Source organism: Hypanus sabinus, chromosome 8 (assembly GCF_030144855.1).
Source record: "Hypanus sabinus isolate sHypSab1 chromosome 8, sHypSab1.hap1, whole genome shotgun sequence".
NCBI lineage: Eukaryota > Metazoa > Chordata > Chondrichthyes > Myliobatiformes > Dasyatidae > Hypanus > Hypanus sabinus.
The window spans coordinates 123,177,282-123,194,812 of NC_082713.1; the positions used below are offsets into that span (position 1 = coordinate 123,177,282).

General features: G+C 42.3%; 1 protein-coding gene across 5 annotated transcripts in view; it reads right to left on the minus strand.

Annotated features, from left to right (window-relative positions):
• Positions 1-9,548: 9,548 nt before the first annotated feature.
• Positions 9,549-17,531, minus strand: part of braf (B-Raf proto-oncogene, serine/threonine kinase) — a 118,374-nt gene continuing 110,391 nt past the window's right edge. For all 5 annotated transcript variants that reach the window (XM_059977740.1, XM_059977739.1, XM_059977738.1 and 2 more), the window contains 2 exons: positions 12,813-12,966; positions 9,549-11,183 (listed from right to left, as the gene is read on the minus strand). In XM_059977740.1, the coding sequence (XP_059833723.1) occupies positions 11,161-11,183; positions 12,813-12,966 (177 nt within the window). In that variant the 3' untranslated portion in view covers positions 9,549-11,160. The remainder of the gene's footprint in view (positions 11,184-12,812; positions 12,967-17,531) is intronic.

Genomic DNA, 17,531 nt, shown 5'->3' on the forward strand with positions numbered 1-17,531 from the left:
GCATGAAGGCACACATTCAGTGGTTCAGGACAGCTTCTAACCCTTTGCTTTCTGATTTATGAATGGACATTGAACCCATAAACACTACTTCACTGATTTTTATTTCTATTTTTGCACTGATTAAATTTAATATATATTTCTATTCATGTTTTTTCTATTGTATGTTGCATTGTACTGCTGCCACAAAGACAGCAAATCTCATGACATATGCTGGTGCTACTAAATCTGATTCTGAACAAAGGGGACTTTTTCTGGTCGGTGGCCGGTGACTAGCGATGTTCTGCTTGGGTCAGTGTAGGATCTGCTACTTTTTGTGTTATGCAAGTAGAATTGATGGCTTTGTGGCCAAGCTTGTGGACGATACAAAGATAGGTGGAGGGCAGGTAGTGTTGGGACAGCTGGGCATTTGTAGGACTTGACAAATTGGGAGAATGGGCAAAGCAGCAGATGGAATATAGTCTAGGGACGTGAATGACCATGCATTTTTGGCAGAAGGAATAAAGGAGTAAATTAAGAAATTGGAAGTGCAAAAATTAAGCTTCAGCTACAGGTTCAGTCAGTGGTGAGGAAGGCAAATGCAATGTTAGCATTTATTTTGAGAGGACTAAACTATAAAAGCAAAGATGTAATGCTGAGGCTTTAATGGCATTGGTCAGATTGTACTTGGAGTATTGTGAACAGTTTTGAACCCCATATCTAAAAGGATATTTTGGTTTTGGAGAGGGTCCAGAAGAGATTTATGAAAATGATCCCAGGAACAAAAGAGTTAACATATCAAAAGCATCTGATATCTTAAAGCTTACACTTGTTGGGGTTTTGAAGAATGAAGTTTGTGGGGTGGTGGGGGAGGAATCTCATTGAATATTGAAAGGCCTAGATAGAGTGGACACGGAGGATGTTTCTAATAGTGAGTCTTGGACTGGGGGCACAGCCTCAGTATACAAGGACTTCCCTGTGGAACAGATGAGAAATTACTTTAGCCAGTGGGTGGTGAATCTGGAATTCATTGCCACAGATGGCTGTGGAGGTCAAGACACTGATATATTCAAAGCAGTGGTTGTTAGGTTCTTGATTAATAATGGTGTCAAAGGTACAGGGAGAAGGCAGGAGAATGGGGTTCAGAGGAATCTAGCTTTGCTACAGCATGTGAACTGTCTAATGGCTGGAAACAATTTTGTCATCTAAATGGTATTGCCAGTGGGAGGTCAAGCTAGCTTAAGCCAGGGGCAATGATGTCACTTAAACAAGGCAGGAGAAAACTTATGATCTCAGGTTCTTGGATGTTTTGCAGTAAAGGACTTACCTGGAGACGAACTGGAAACAAATGTATTAAAGATTTACTCTTAGAGCATCAGTCAAGGCTATTTGGTAGGGTATGATTTTGCCTTTCTCAATGAGGAAGGGCATGAAGGAATGGAAATATTAAACACTGGCAAAATCATGGCAGGCTGAAATACTTCCCAAGTTGTGCAGCAACAGGGAACTACAGCAACTTACAATTCTTTCTAATCCCTTTGGACAGAGCTATGATGGGTTGCTGGACTCCTTAATGGCAGCGATGAACCACTATGTAGGGTCAGTGACTTTCTGGTCTGTCTGCATTTGCAGACTTCTGAGGGTGGAGGAGAAAACATCCACCATTGTACCCATGTGATGCCTCTGCCACTTCGTACCCTACTTGCAATTGTTTTACTCTTTAATCAACACCCCCCCCCCCATCCATTAAATTTCTCTGCCTTGAAATACTCAGTGGCTGCTTTATTAAGCACAGGAGTGAAACCCAATGTAGTCCTCTGCTGCTGTAGCCCATCCACGTCAAGATTCTTTCAGAGATGCTCTTCTGTGCACCAGTGTTGTAACACGCGGTTGTGAGTTATTGTCACCTTTCTGTTAGCTTGAAAGAGTCTGGCCATTCTCTTCAGGCTTGCCATTAACTGAGGGGTCTGTGGGAACCCTTGCCTATAGACTTTTTTTAATCCAAGAGACTGGTAGTTTCTGAGATACTCAAACTACCCTGTCTGGCACCAACAATCATTCCACAGTCAAAGTCAATTGCAGTTTGGTCTGAACAACTGAACCTCCTAACCATGTCTGTTTTATGCATTGAGTTGCTGCCACATGATTGACCGATAGATATTGGCATTAACTAGGTGTGCCTAATAAAGTGACCACTGGCTTCCATTTCCCTTAAGGTAGAAAATGGCAGTGTTCTGCAACCCACTGTATAAATTGTCTTCCTCGTGGTCAATAGGCTTGTATCAATGGATTGATTAAAAAGCATTACTCTCCTGTTATACCACCAGCCCCTTCTTCCCATTACCTGACTGTCTGAGGCTGGTTTATTCAGATATTTAAATTTAGTCTGGCAGTGTTCTGAGTGGAGAATATGAAGCCGTAGCTCAAGAGGCTAAGGTAAGTTTCTTTATTATTGCATGGAGCAGTGGGAATGACAGGATAGGGGAATGCTTCTCTTGTGGGAAGACAGACCTCCAGAGACCTTGATGACTATATCTGCAAGAGATGTATCCAACTACAGCTTCTTACAGACTGCATTAAGGAAATGGATGAACTCCAGATCATTCAGAAGACTGTGGGATCGTTTGAAAGGGGATGTAGGGAAGTAGTTATACCTTAGGTGCAGGACACAGTTAACTGGGTGACCGTCAGTAGAGGGAAAGAGGATAGGCAGCCAGTGTAGGGTACCCCTCTGGCTAATTCAGGAGCCAAATAGTTATCAGGTGTTAAGTTATTAAGGACAAGACTTCCAGGGTGGTGATCTTGGGATTGCTACATGCATCACATGGTAGTGAGGCAAGAAAAAGGAAGATAATAGTTTAATGTGTGGCTGAGGAGAGCATCAGAATGTTTTTGAATCATTGTGCTCTCTACCAGGGAAGGTGGAATCTGTACAAATGGGTGGTTTGCACCTGAACTGCAGGAAAGTTGGCTATGCTGCTCTTGGAAGGGGGAAAGGGGAGTGTTACTAGAGTTGCAGTGTGATAATGGAGTAGTTATGGGGAAAGGTTTTAAGCTTACATAGAAACATAAGAGCTGAAAGGTTGAGCATAGTGGGAATAATGTTCTGAGGACTATGTATTTCAATGCAAGGAGTATTGTAGGAGAGGTGGATGAGGTTAGGGCATGGATCAACATGTGAAATTATGACATTGTAGCCATTCGTGAGACAGTGGACTGGTAGGTCAATGTTGTGGGGTTCCTGCTGATTTAGACATGATAAAGGGAGAAGTCAAGGAAAATGTCAAAGCAGGCCAGACTCACCTACTGAGGCTATATAGGTGGAACTGAGGAATAAGAAAGGGATGATTATGTTAATGAAATAGTACACCACCCAATAGTCAGTGGGAGTTAAAGCAAATTTGTACAGAGATTGAACAGTTGCAAGAAAAATAAGGTTGTGAGAGTAGGCAATTCTACATATTGACTGGGACTTCCTACAGTAAAAGGACTGGATAGGATAGTTCATCAAATGTGTTCAGGAAAGTTTTCTTAATATAGAGGTCTCAAATAGAAACAGCATGACAAGAAAGGGTTGGCAATGGAAGTGTATGTAATGGAACACACTAGATGTAATGATCATAATTCCACTAGTTTCAAGGTAATTAGATAGGCCTGGTACTTGGATTGAGATTCTTAAGTTGGAGAGAGGCCAATTTTGATGGCACCCAAAAGGATCTGGGTCAGATTGTTTTTGGGCAAAGAGATGCTTGGTAAGTGGGAGGTCTTCAAAATTGAAGGCCTCCCACTTAGGGGGAGCGTTTGCTACTGCTGTTCAGGATGATTTTAAACTAATGTGGCAGGGGGGTGGGAACAAGTGCAGGGAGACAAAGTTGTAAAATGAGGGTAGAAGCAAAAAGCAGTATGGTGAAAAGTAAAAATGGCAGGCAGGCAGGCAAATCCAGGGCAAAAATCAAAAAGGGCCACTTTTCAACATAATTGTATAAGGGCTAAGAGTGTTGTAAAAACAAGCCTGAAGGCTTTGTGTGTCAATGCGAGGAGCATTTGTAACAAGGTGGATGAATTGAATGTGCAGATATTTATTAATGAATATGATATAGTTGGGATCACAGAGACATGGCTCCAGGGTGACCAAGGATGGGAGCTCAACATCCAGGGATATTCAATATTCAGGAGGGATAGACAGGAAAGAAAAGGAGGTGGGGTAGCATTACTGGTTAGAGAGGAGATTAACACAATAGAAAGGAAGGACATTAGCCTGGAGGATGTGGAATCGATAATGGGTAGAGCTACATAACACTAAGGGGCAGAAAACACTGGTGGGAGTTGTGTACAGGCCACCTAACAGTAGTAGTGAGGTTGGGGATGGCATTAAACAGGAAATTAGAAATGTGTGCAATAAAGGAACAGTAGTTATAATGGGTGACTTCAATCTACATATAGATTGGGTGAACCAAATTGGTAAGGGTGCTGAGGAAGAGGATTTCTTGGAATGTATGCGGGATGGTTTTCTGAACCAACATGTCGAGGAACCAACTAGAGAGCAGGCCATTCTAGATTGGGTATTGAACAATGAGGAAGGGTTAGTTAGCAATCTTGTTGTGCGAGGCCCCTTGGGTAAGAGTGACCATAATATGGCGGAATTCTTCTTTAAGATGGAGAGTGACATAGTTAATTCAGAAACAAAGGTTCTGAACTTAAAGAAGGGTAACTTTGAAGGTATGAGACTTGAATTAGCTAAGATAGACTGGCAAATGATACTTAAAGGGTTGACGATGGATATGCAATGGCAAGCATTTAAAGATCACATGGATGAACTACAACAATTGTTCATCCCAGTTTGGCAAAAGAATAAACCAGGGAAGGTAGTGCACCCATGGCTGACAAGGGAAATTAGGGATAGTATTAAGTCAAAAGAAGAAACATATAAATTAGCAAAAAAAAAGCAGCACACCTGAGGACTGGGAGAAATTCAGAGTCCAGCATAGGAGGACAAAGGGCTTAATTAGGAAAGGGAAAAAAGATTGAGAGAAAGCTGGCAGGGAACATAAAAACTGACTGTAGAAGCTTTTATAGATATGTGAAAAGAAAAAGATTGGTCAAGACAAATGTAGGTCCCTTACAGTCAGAAACAGATGAATTGATCATGGGGAACAAGGACATGGCAGACCAATTGAATAACTACTTTGGTTCTGTCTTTACTAAGGACATAAATAATCTTCCGGAAATAGTAGTGGACCGAGGGCCTAGTGAGATGGAGGAACTGAGGGAAATGCACGTTAGTTTAGGGAAGTGGTGTTAGGTAAGTTGAAGGAATTAAAGGCAGATAAATCCCCAGGGCCAGATAGTCTGCATCCCAGAGTGCTTAAGGAAGTAGCCCAAGAAATAGTGGATGCATTAGTGATAATTTTTCAAAACTCCTTAGATTCTGGATTAGTTCCTGAGGATTGGAGGGGGGCTAATGTAACCCCACTTTTTAAAAAAGGGAGAGAGAAACCAGGGAATTATAGACCGGTTAGCGGCGTTAGCCTGACATCAGTGGTGGGGAAAATGCTAGAGTCGGTTATCAGAGATGTGATAACAGCACATTTGGAAAGAGGTGAAATCATCGGACAAAGTCAGCATGGATTTGTGAAAGGAAAATCATGTCTGATGAATCTTATAGAATTTTTTGAAGATGTAACTAGTAGAGTGGATAGGGGAGAACCAGTGGATGTGGTAATATTTGGATTTTCAAAAGGTTTTTGACAAGGTCCCACACAGGAGATTAGTGTGCAAACTTAAAGCGCATGGTATTGGGGGTATGGTATTGATGTGGATAGAGAATTGGTTGGCAGATAGGAAGCAAAGAGTGGGAATAAACAGGACCTTTTCAGAATGGCAGGCAGTGACCAGTGGGGTACCGCAAGGCTCAGTGCTGGGACCCCATTTGTTTACAATATAAATGATTTAGATGAGGGAATTAAATGCAGCATCTCCAAGTTTGCGGATGACACGAAGCTGGGCGGCGGTGTTAGCTGTGAGGAGGATGCTAAGTGACTTGATAGGTTAGGTGAGTGGGCAAATTCATGGCAGATGCAATTTAATGTGGATAAATGTGAGGTTATCCACTTTGGTTGCAAGAACAGGAAAACAGATTATTATCTGAATGGTGGCCGATTAGGAAAAGGGGAGGTGTGACGAGACCTGGGTGTCATTGTACACCAGTCATTGAAAGTGGGCATGCAGGTACAGCAGGCGGTGAAAAAGGCAAATGGTATGTTGGCATTCATAGCAAAAGGATTTGAGTACAGGAGCAGGGAGGTTCTATTGCAGTTGTACAAGGCCTTGGTGAGACCACACCTGGAGTATTGTGTGCAGTTTTGGTCCCCTAATCTGAGGAAAGACATTCTTGCCATAGAGGGAGTACAAAGAAGGTTCACCAGATTGATTCCTGGGATGGCAGGACTTGCATATGAAGAAAGACTGGATCGACTAGGCTAATACTCGCTGGAATTTAGAAGATTGAGGGGGGATCTTATTGAAACGTATAAAATTCTAAAGGGATTGGACAGGCTAGATGCAGGAAGATTGTTTCTGATGTTGGTGAAGTCCAGAACGAGGGGTCACAGTTTAAGGATAAAGGGGAAGCCTTTTAGGACCAAGATGTGGAAAAACTTCTTTACACAGAGAGTGGTGAATCTGTGGAATTCTCTGCCACAGGAAACAGTTGAGGCCAGTTCATTGGCTATATTTAAGAAGGAGTTAGATATGGCCCTTGTGGCTAAAGGGATCAGGGGTATGGAGAGAAAGCAGGTACAGGGTTCTGAGTTGGATGATCAGCCATGATCATACTGACTGGTGGTGCAGGCTTGAAGGGCAGAATGACCTACTCCTGTACCTATTTTCTGTTTCTGTGAAATATTGAGAGTATAGAGTTTGTATGTTTATGATAGAATGAAAGATAACAGATATAGGGAATCTTACTTTTATAGGGATATTGAGGCCCTGGTTAAGGAGGTGCATAACAGGTGTAGGCAGCAAGGAACAAATAAGGCACTTGAGGAGCCCAAGTTCAAGAGAACACTTGAGGAGGAAATCAGGAAGGCTAAAACAAGGCATGAGGTTGCTATAGCAGACAAGGCGAAGGAGAATCCCAAGGACTTCAACAGAATATTAAGAGCAAAAGGATGTAAAAAAAGACATAAAAGATATATGAAAAAAGATAAAAGAAATCTGAGTATTGAGTACAGGAGTTGGGATGTTATACTGAAGTTGTATAAGACAGAGGCCAAATTTGGAATATTGTGTGCAAGTCTGGTCATCCACCTACAGGAAAGATAGCAATAAGATTGAACTGTACAGGGAAAATTTACAAGGATGTTGTTAGGACTTGAATTCCTGAGTTTTTATCTTATTTATTTAGTGATACAGCATGGAGAAGGCTCTTATTGCAAAAAGGGTTGAATGGGTTAGGACTTTATTCCTTGGATCAGAGGAGACTGAGGGAATTACAAGAGTATAGATATATGCAAGTAGGCTTTTTCCACTGAGGGTGGGTGGGACTAGAACTAGAGGTCATGGGTTAAGGATGAAATGTTTGAGAGAAACTAGGGGAACTTCACTCAGAGGGTGGTGACAATGTGGAAAGAGCTGCCAGTAGATGTGGATGGAACCAAGTTCAATTTCGGCATTTAAGAGAAAATTGGATAGGAACATGGATGGGAGGGGAGCAGATGGCTATGGTCTAGGTGCAGTCCGATGAATTGAAGCAGAAATCCAGTGATAGTTTGGCATGGACTAAATGTATCCTAAGACCTGTTTCTGTGCTGTGGTGCTCTGACTAAGCAGCCAAGATCTTCATGCAGGTCCTTTATTATAGCATGTTTTCCATATTCACATACATATAACTTTTATAATACAATCTTTTAAATAACTTTACACAAGGTTTTTGAAATCTATCAAAACTTTGTATCCATGCTCTATAGCAAACTGACAATATATTCCACTGTACAAATTTACAAGAAGAAACCAAGGGGAAAGGTTTGAAGTGGGGAGGGAATGCAGTGTGACTGTCTTCGCCACACTTCCAGAGGGAAAATACAGATTGACCACTTGAAGCTATGCTTTTTTTCTAATTTATAAACAAAACAATGAATGGGACAATGATATTTACTATTTAGGACCCTGCTAAACAAATGGGCATTGGCATCAGATCCTTAATAGGATGAGCCAATAACTCCAGTCCAAGGAAGGAACTAAAAGGTCAGGTACAATGACAGGAGACAGTGAGGACTGTGCCAGAGAAAGCCTGCTGGATTGGGGAGGAGTTGTTGGGGGGGAGGTGTTAGCAGACCCAGCTAACACAAGTTTTTCAGTTAGCATAAGCATGCTGGACCTACAACTATCCAAAGGGGAAACTGTGGATAGAATAAATTTTAAAAACTTAAAAACAAATAGTATTTTCACAGTACAAACATTCGCCTTTCAATTGATCCCTCACCATCCTTATTGATCCCTTTTTAAAAAAAGATCTGTACCTGTATATAGACCTTTAAAACTCATTACTTGTATACACACACCATACATTACACAAAGTTAAAAGTAGTCACCGAGCAGCTGGGCACATCAAAACTTGGATCAGGTGAGCCTGCTACTAGGAGTGAATGTATTGCTGACTGTGCTTGCAAACCCATACTCATCTGTACACAAACTCGCACTGAGTGTGCTGTTTGTACTTCCAGATACATCACTCAACATTGGTAATGAGCTAATGGTCCCTGCAAATCCTTCCAAAAGGCTGCCAGAAACCCCACACCCCATCCTGTCAAAAGTCACGTCCTTGATATTTCACCTACATGGATTTACTGCTGGGGGAGGGAGATGGAGTCTAAATCCTCACCATCTGCGACCAGCAGACCACGGAATATTTGCCAACACACCAGGTGTAAGCGGGTAGGTAATTTATAATAGCTGCAAGTCAACAAATGGCCCTTTAAACCGGCTCATGATATACTGGGGTTAGATTTCAAATAACAAACCAGTTGCAAGACAGCCCCAGGAAGAAATTACTACTTGGGAGAATTCTGGACACTTAGGGTTTCAACTTACTAACATAGTGCAAAGCCCAGTCTTTCAGCCTAGCCCATCCTTCAATTAGAACCATTCAAGTCACCAGCCCAGAGACCCCATGCTAATTGTAACAGAGCTCGCAAAGTTGCATTGCATCTTATTAACACTAGCCTTGTAACAAGGGGAATGTTTCTTTACAGTTAATTAGAAATAAAACACAGTTTTTGTTAAGTAACAGCTTGAATCAGCTATTTTAAGTGTTGTCGGAATGGTTGCAACCCAGGATTGGGGTAGTAAGGTCCATCTCCAATGACACCCCTCTGAACACCCATCCTTGGAACAAAACAAATAAATTTAATGAGCAATTCAACTGCCTCTCTTTGAGCCTGGTGAATGGCTCTGAGATCAGCACCATGGACAGAGTTGGTAGGATTCCAGTGGAAGTAGTGATACTCTGTCTCCAAAGGCCAAATAATCAGCACAGCTAACAGGCTGACAAAAAAAGGAGTCAAATACAGATCTCAGAATAAAACTGCTTATATTTAAAACACATTTAAAGGTGAAGGCTGGCGATATAGAGTTGAATGCAAAGCTCCAGGGAAAACAAATAGTTATTAGGTGAATGACCTTTGCCCATTACCTGATTTGCAGTGTTTTTGAATAATAAAAGATGCAAGGATATAAAAAAAAGCTTTAAGACAGCTGGTCCCTGGTCTGAGATACTAAAATTGTCTGAACTCCCAAGAATCTCACAGGAACTAGTTTTGAGGTGGTATTCTCGGGGCCCAGTTCAGAGCTCTTCAAATTAACCTGCAGAAGACATCTTGTAAAAACACAAACATTGCATGTGACCTAAATATTCCCACATACTGGTAGTGCCCTTGCCCCACCTGGTAACATTACCTGCACCGTGGTGATGGGTAGGGTCCTCTATTAAATCAGTGGCTCATCAAAGCAATGATTTCAAATGGCGGTCAACAATCCAAAGAAGCAGCTTTCTCCCTTCTCCTCAGGATGTCACTCCATGGATGGCTGCCACCCATCCTGCCCCAGCAACTCTCCAGACTACCCCACTGTGTAGCAATCCCAGCGCCCCACAGGAGTTGCCTCCCAGGGTTGCTTATTTTGATGCACTGATGTTGCTGTTTTACGTATGTAAAGAACAAATATACCTAGGGTTTGATGTTAACACGTAACACCTCAGCACCCTTGGTGTGCATTTAAAACCAGTTTCACAGTTCAGTCCTGCTCAAGTATTAAACACCCAGAGGAATGGGTAGTAAGACAAGCCACTCTCCCTCACAATGCAATCTAAGCACAGAGAACATTAGAGGGAAGCAAATGCCTTTCTTGAGTAAACAGTGACTTTACGCTGAATTCGCTCACTGATTGGTGCAACCAACCAGCCATCTGAATCACTGGACAACTGCAAAGAACCTACGCAGGGGACAGGTACAAAGACATCCTGAACAGAAGCATCGGTGGGAGAACTCGAGGTGCCACCAATGGAAAGACAGCCGGTCAAACGAACAAATAAATTAAAAAAAAATGTATATAAATAAACGCTGGCTCAGTATTAATGTGCATCCCTGCGCCCTGTCCCCCAGTGACAGAGGGACATGGGCCAATTGAATAACCCGGATACAAACCCATTCAATTGTAACAGCCCTCTCTCACTCATAAATAAGGTTATTGCACAACCACGCCTGGGAGCAGAGAGGCAATGAGAGGACGCAGGTGTACAATTGCCCAGAAAAATCATGCTCCACCATTAACATCCTCTGGCCTTCGAGCTCCAGTAATTCTTCCTCACCACTGATGCCTGCTCTCTCACCACAACAGCTGCACCAGCAGTGTCTGAAGAAGCTGTTTTGTTAATCCCCAAGGGAGACAATCAACGCTTTCAGCTCCTATCACTGGTTAAAAGGGAGCTCACTTTCTGAGTGAAGCAATTTCAAAACTACAACTTGGCAGAAACCGACGGCGGGATGCATCTTCAAAATGGTACAATGTGGCTCAGGCAGCTCCCTCAGCAGCTGTAGTTTCAGTTTTGCAGATTAAACCCCAGAACAACCGGAAGGACACACAACGTGATGGCAGACACCTGCTTCGATGGTGGTGGTGATGATCCATCTATTTGAATGCAGTGAACTCTCCTGTAAAAGGCAAAGCAACTGGATTTAAGGCTTAACTGCTTGCAAAGTAACACCGACTGATCAAACTCAATATTATCAGTGGATGTGATGAGCTGCACAGTGTGTGTTCTCTCTAACCCATACTGTGTCTGGCCTGAGACTTTTTTTGCACTATTTAGTTTTTAATTGTAGTAATTCATTATGCCTGTATTGCTGCCAGAAAATGACAAATTTCAGGACTGATATCAGTAATAAACTTGATTGAGACTTCAAGAGCCTTTATTGGGCTAGTACAGTCTAAGCTTTAGATTTTTATTTCAAAAATAATCTTTTTTATAAAGATATACTAAAAATTGAAAAAGAAAGTGCATGGCTTTCTTTATATTCAATGTGTTTTGAGGACTGCAGCAAGTATCCAGTGCAAAGGCCTTATAAGGCATTTGCCAGACTGCATTTGGAGTATTGTGAGCTGTTTCGGGCCCTTTATCTAAGGAAGGATATGCTGGCGTTGGAGAGGGTCCAGAGGAGGTTCACTACAATGATTCTGTGAATAAAAGGGTTAACTTATGAGGAGTGTTTGATGGCTCTGGGCTTGTAGTTACTGGAGAACTGGGGGTAGCGGGGGTGGGGGGGTGGGAGATTCTCAATGAAACATAAAGAATATTGAAAGGCCTAGATAGAAAGGATTTGGAGAGGAATTTTCCTATAGTGAGGAAATCTAGGTCCAGTGGGCACAGCCTCAGAATAGAGGAATGTCCATTTAGAACAGAGATGAGGAGGACTTTTTTAAAAACCAGATGGTAGTGAATCTGTGGAATTCATTGTCACTTACAGCTGTGGAGGCCAAGTTATTGCGCATATTTAAAGTGGAAGTTGATAAGTTCTTGATTAGTCAGGGTGTCAAAGGTTATAGGGAGAAGGCAAGTGAACAGGGTTGAGGGGAAAAATATATCAGCCATGACAGAATGGTAGAGCAGACTCAATAGCTGAATGGCCTAATTCTGCTCTTATGTCTTATGACCTGTACATTTGTAGTGTTAACACATTGCCATTCTTGAGGCCTCTGGGGACGATACAAACTTCAAGGGCTTGAGAGGCCTCTACACAGAAATAAGCCCCTCTATGTCAAGAGACAGAAGGGTCCTAGGCTGTGGTCCTTTTCCCAAAGCCTTTGTGTTAGCTGCACTGAGCTTCATTGCATCCCTCAGCATATATCTGTGCAGTCTGGAATGTGCCAGTCAACAGCATTCCCTCACTGACCTTTCTTTCTAACTGTGGCACTAGGTTCTACATTGTTTTTTCCCTCCACTCCCACTATGTCCTGTTATGATGAAATGATCTGTGTGGCATGCAAAACAAGGCCTTTCAGTTACCTTGGAATTTTTCACTATCTCTGCACATATGACAATAAACCATTGTATAAATAGGGCTCACAAGAATGTGCAAATTGCCTCGAGGTTGAAGAATCAAAATGATCTGCAAAGATGACAGAGAATTCCCAGGACACTGAACCCCAGCAAGAGGAAAATGACAGAGGAGGGTAGGGAGCGATATATTCACAACCTATTCATAGATTGACATATGACTAGATTCTTGAGGGCTGACTCTGGAGGAGGAGGAAATACTCCCTAACCCCTCACAGACACTTACCATATCCTCCGGCCTGGATGGGTGTCTTTGGGGAAGCGCAGGTGTACAGGCTGAAGTCCTCTGTCTGGAAGCCAGCACGGTTGAGCGAAGGCTCTGATGCACTGCGATGAATCTTTGGCAAAGACCTGGCCAGCAGCTCAATAGAAGCAAGAATCTGCAATGCAAAGCAAGTTCTCATTAAGCTGGTTAGCTTCTCATCAGAACTTCCACTCAGTGATTTTCCCCAGTATGGAGCTCCCTCCACCTCCTCATTTGGTAGAGGTTTCCAGAGAGAGCCAGAATCAATGGTTGGCCATATTCAGGCTTGGGGCCAGAAGAATGAAACTATTTATACTGACTATGACACAGGTGATACATAGTCCAAACCTGCAGTATCTACCTTGCTAGCCATCAGTTTTCTTTTGATAGCCCTCAAAGAGCATGATCATATCAAATCAAATGGGAGATGTAATTGTTCTCATCATCTAAAAGTTATATCCATTGTATACACAAACAGGTCTTCAACACGATGGCAGCATTTGTAGAATTTGGTTCCTCACCCCAAGCATACTGCTGCTTGTCCACACTGGTACTGGATCTTGGACGACTTCAGAAGCTCATCTCCAGAGTGTTAAAGGGAGATTTTACAAGTAAGACCATAGAGCACAGAAACAGGCCTTTGGTCCATCTAGTCTGTGCTGAACTATTATGCTGCCTAGTCTATTCAACCTGCACTTGAACCATAGCCCTCCATACCCCTCCAAACTTCTCTAAAATGTTGAAATCAAACCCTCATCTACCAATTCCGCTGGCAGCTCGTTCCACATTCTCACCACCTTCTGAATGAAGTCGTTCCCTCTCATGTTCCCTATTAACATTTTACCTTTCACCCTTAACCCATAAATTCTACTTCTGAACTCACCTAATTTCAGTGGAAAAAGCCTGGTTGCATCGACTGCATCAATATACCCCTCATCATTTTGGATACTGCTATCAAATCACCCTCATCCTCCTACACCCCAGAAAATAAAGATCTAATCTATTCAACCTTTCCCCATAACTAAGGTCCTCAAGTCCAGACAACATCTTTATAGATTTTCTCTGCACACCTTCAACCTTATTGATACCTTTCCTGTAGGTAGGAGAACAGAACTGCATGGTAAAACTTCAAATTCAACATGACATCCCAACTCCTGTACTTAATACTTTGAACTATGAAGGTCAGTATGCTAAAAGCTTTTTTTTAATGAGACGCCACTTTCAAGGAATTGTGGATCTCTATCCCCAGATCTTTCGGTTCTACTGTACTCCTCACCATGTTAGGTGTACCGTGGTTTGTTCTCCCAAAGTGCAAAACCTCACACTTGTATGTATGAAACTCCATTTGCCATATTTTGGACTATTTTTCCAGCTAGTCTAGATCTTACTACAAACTTAAATAGTCTTCCTCACTGTTCATTACAACCCCAATCTTGACGTGATCCTCAAATCTGCTGTCCAGTTTACCACATTATCATCCATTTCTTTAATATAGATGACAAACAACAACAGATCCAGTAGTGATTCAAGTGGAACATTACTAGTCACAGGCCTTCAGTCAGAGAGCCAACTATCTACTACTGCTCTCTAGTTTCTTCCACGAAGCGCATTTCTAATCCAATTTACAACCTCATCCTGAATGCCAAGCAACTTAACCTTCTTAACCAACCTCCCATACGGGATCTTGTCAGAAAGGCCTTGCTAAACTCATTTAGACAACATCCACTCCTTTTCTTCCATTAGCTTTTCTGGCAACTTTCTCAAAAATCACTGTTAGATTGGTTAGACATGACCATAGAGCCATGCTGACTATCCCTAATCAGTCCCAGTCTATCCAATACTTAGATACCTGTCCCTTCGGATGTCTTCCAATAACTTGCTCACAACTATTGTCAGGGTCACTGAGCTATAATTTCATGGCTTATTCGTAGAGCCTTTCTTAAACAACAGAATAACATCAGCTGTCCTCCAATCCTCCATCACTATACCCATGGCTAATGATGGTTAATTTCTGCTCTACCCCCACAAGATCTGAGAAAAAATATTATCAGATCCTAGGGATTAATCCACCCCAATTCTTCCTCAAGACAGCAAACACCTCCTCTATAAGGTGTATACAGTCCATGACCTCAGTGCTACATTGACTCACTTCTATAGTCTGTGCCCATCTCCCAAGCAAATACAGATGCAAAGTATTCATTTAAGATCTGCCTTATTTCTTCCGGCTCTGGGTATAGATGATCACTCTGATCTTAAAGAGGATTAATTTGGAGCCTTGCTATCCTTTTGCTCTTAATATATTTGTAGAAGCCCTTGGGAATTTTCTTCACCTAGTCTGCGAGAACAACCTCAAGTCTTCTTTTAACCCTCCTGATTTCCTTAAGTTTTCTCTTGCATTTTTTATACTCATTCGCTCCTTGCTGCCTGTACCCCTGCTATGTGCTTCCTTACCAAGGCCTCCATATCCTTGCAAAAACAAGGTTTCCTATACCTGTTAACCTTGTCTTTTATTCAGACAGGAACATACAAGCTTTGTACTCGCAGTATTTCACATTTGAAGGCCTCCCACTTACCAAGCATAGAAATAACCTGTCCTAATTTATATTTGCCAGATCCTTTCTGATACCATCAAAATTAGTCTTTCTCCAATTTAGATCCTAACCCGACAACCAGACCTACCCTTTTCCATAATTATCTTGAAACTAATAAAATTATGATCACTAGATACAAAGTATTCCTTGCACAAACTTCCGTCAACTACCCTGCCTCATTCCCTAATGGGAGTTCTAGTATTGCACTCCCTCTAGTTGGGACCTCTATATATTGATTAAGAAAACCTTCCTGAGAATATTTGACAACTCAATCCCATCCAGCCCTAATAGAGTATGGGAATCCCAGTCAATATGTGGAAATTAAAATCACTTAATATTACAACCTTATGTTTCTTGCCTCTGTCTGCGATCTCTTTACAAGTTTGTTCCTCTAAATCCCGCTAACTAGTGGGTCTATAATATGATCCCATTGACATGATCATTCCTTTTTAATTTCTCTTACATCCAGATGGCCTCAGTGGATGAGCTCTCCAGTCTGTACTGTCTCAGCACTGCCGTGACATTTTTCCTGACTAGCAATGCCACCCCTCCCTCTTTAATACCTTCCCTTCCACCATGTCTTAAACCACGGAATTCCCAAACATTGAACATTCTGCCCCTCCTGCAACCAAATCTCACTAATGGCTACAATATCATAATTCCACGTGCCAATCCATGCTCCAAAGTCTAAGCTCATCAGCCTTTCCTGCAATACTCCTTACATTGAAATAGATGCAACTTAGAACAATATTCCCACCACGTTCAACCTTTCGATTCTTGACTTTTCATGCAGGCTTAACATCTTTTCCCACAACAATGCCGCTATCTGTTTTGGCACTCTGGTTCCCATCTTCCTGCAACTTCATACCAGTCCTAGTATGAAGCCCCACAGTGGAGATAGCTCACCACATTTGCTACATAGAAACCAATGCTCAAAAGGCATTGTGCGTGACTTGTAGTCTTTCTGCAGTATGAAATTAAACACAACGGTGGGATTATCTGGTGTGCAATCCTGGCAATGTGGGGTAGAGCAGGTCAATGTCAGGGTCAGTCAGTTTGCTAAAGCTGCCTAGCATTTACCCGTCACTGAGACAAGCATATCAGGAACACAGTGCAGCAGCAGATAACGCTATATTTATGACAACATTACTCACACTTTGTTAACCAAGGCAAACTAACGCACAGATGAATGGCCTTTGACTGTTTCATGGAGTCTGTACCTTCTCTTACATTGTTCTTCATGAAGTTAAAACACTTCCTGTATTTCACCACCCTGCTTGCTAGCTTCATAAACGCAATGGTGATAAAATCCCTTGCATCACTCCAATATCCACTTGGCCAATTTACATCCTTTGTCTTTAAACACCAGTACCTTATAAGAGCAAAACCAAGCTGGGGCACCAGGCATCAGACTTGCCAAAGTACGTGCTGCCCAGTCAATTTGTTAAAGTACTGCTCATTAAACATTGGGAGAACTGTGTGACAGACCAGACAGGCAACCATCTGGCACAGATATCCTTACAGAATGCAAATAAACCCTTCTACCACAATCACTTGCTTCAACCCTCTCCCACTGGCTGGGCCCATCCACCTGGAGATATCATGGGGCACCAGCTGAGAGAGATCGTCTCAGGCATCCCCAATATTGTCTTCAAAGTTTCTGAAGTTATGTCGGACCAGGTCAAACACAGGGAAGTATCCTGCTGTCACAGCCTGCTACTACCACAGCTAATGAATCAGAACAGCGTACTGATTCTTTAAGAGACACTATAGGTAACACAGACACAGTATGGACTGGGAGATTTCATTGTGAACTCCCAACACTGACATCACCTCATTCATTCAGTTTTATATAACACCAGCAGTACTGGACACAACAAAAACTCAAATTCCCCAAAACATTCTGGCTGTAGTGCTGAAGACTTGTGTTCCAGATTAGCCACACTACCTGCCTGTCTGTCACTAGCTAATCTGGCACCTGCTCGACTGAAATGAAAAACTGCCAGGTCTTTTCCTGACTGCAGAAAGCACACCAAATTAGTCCCCCCATAAGTTGACTCCCAAACTTGGGAGTATTTAGGGATGACGGCACTGAGAACGCTAACAGGCA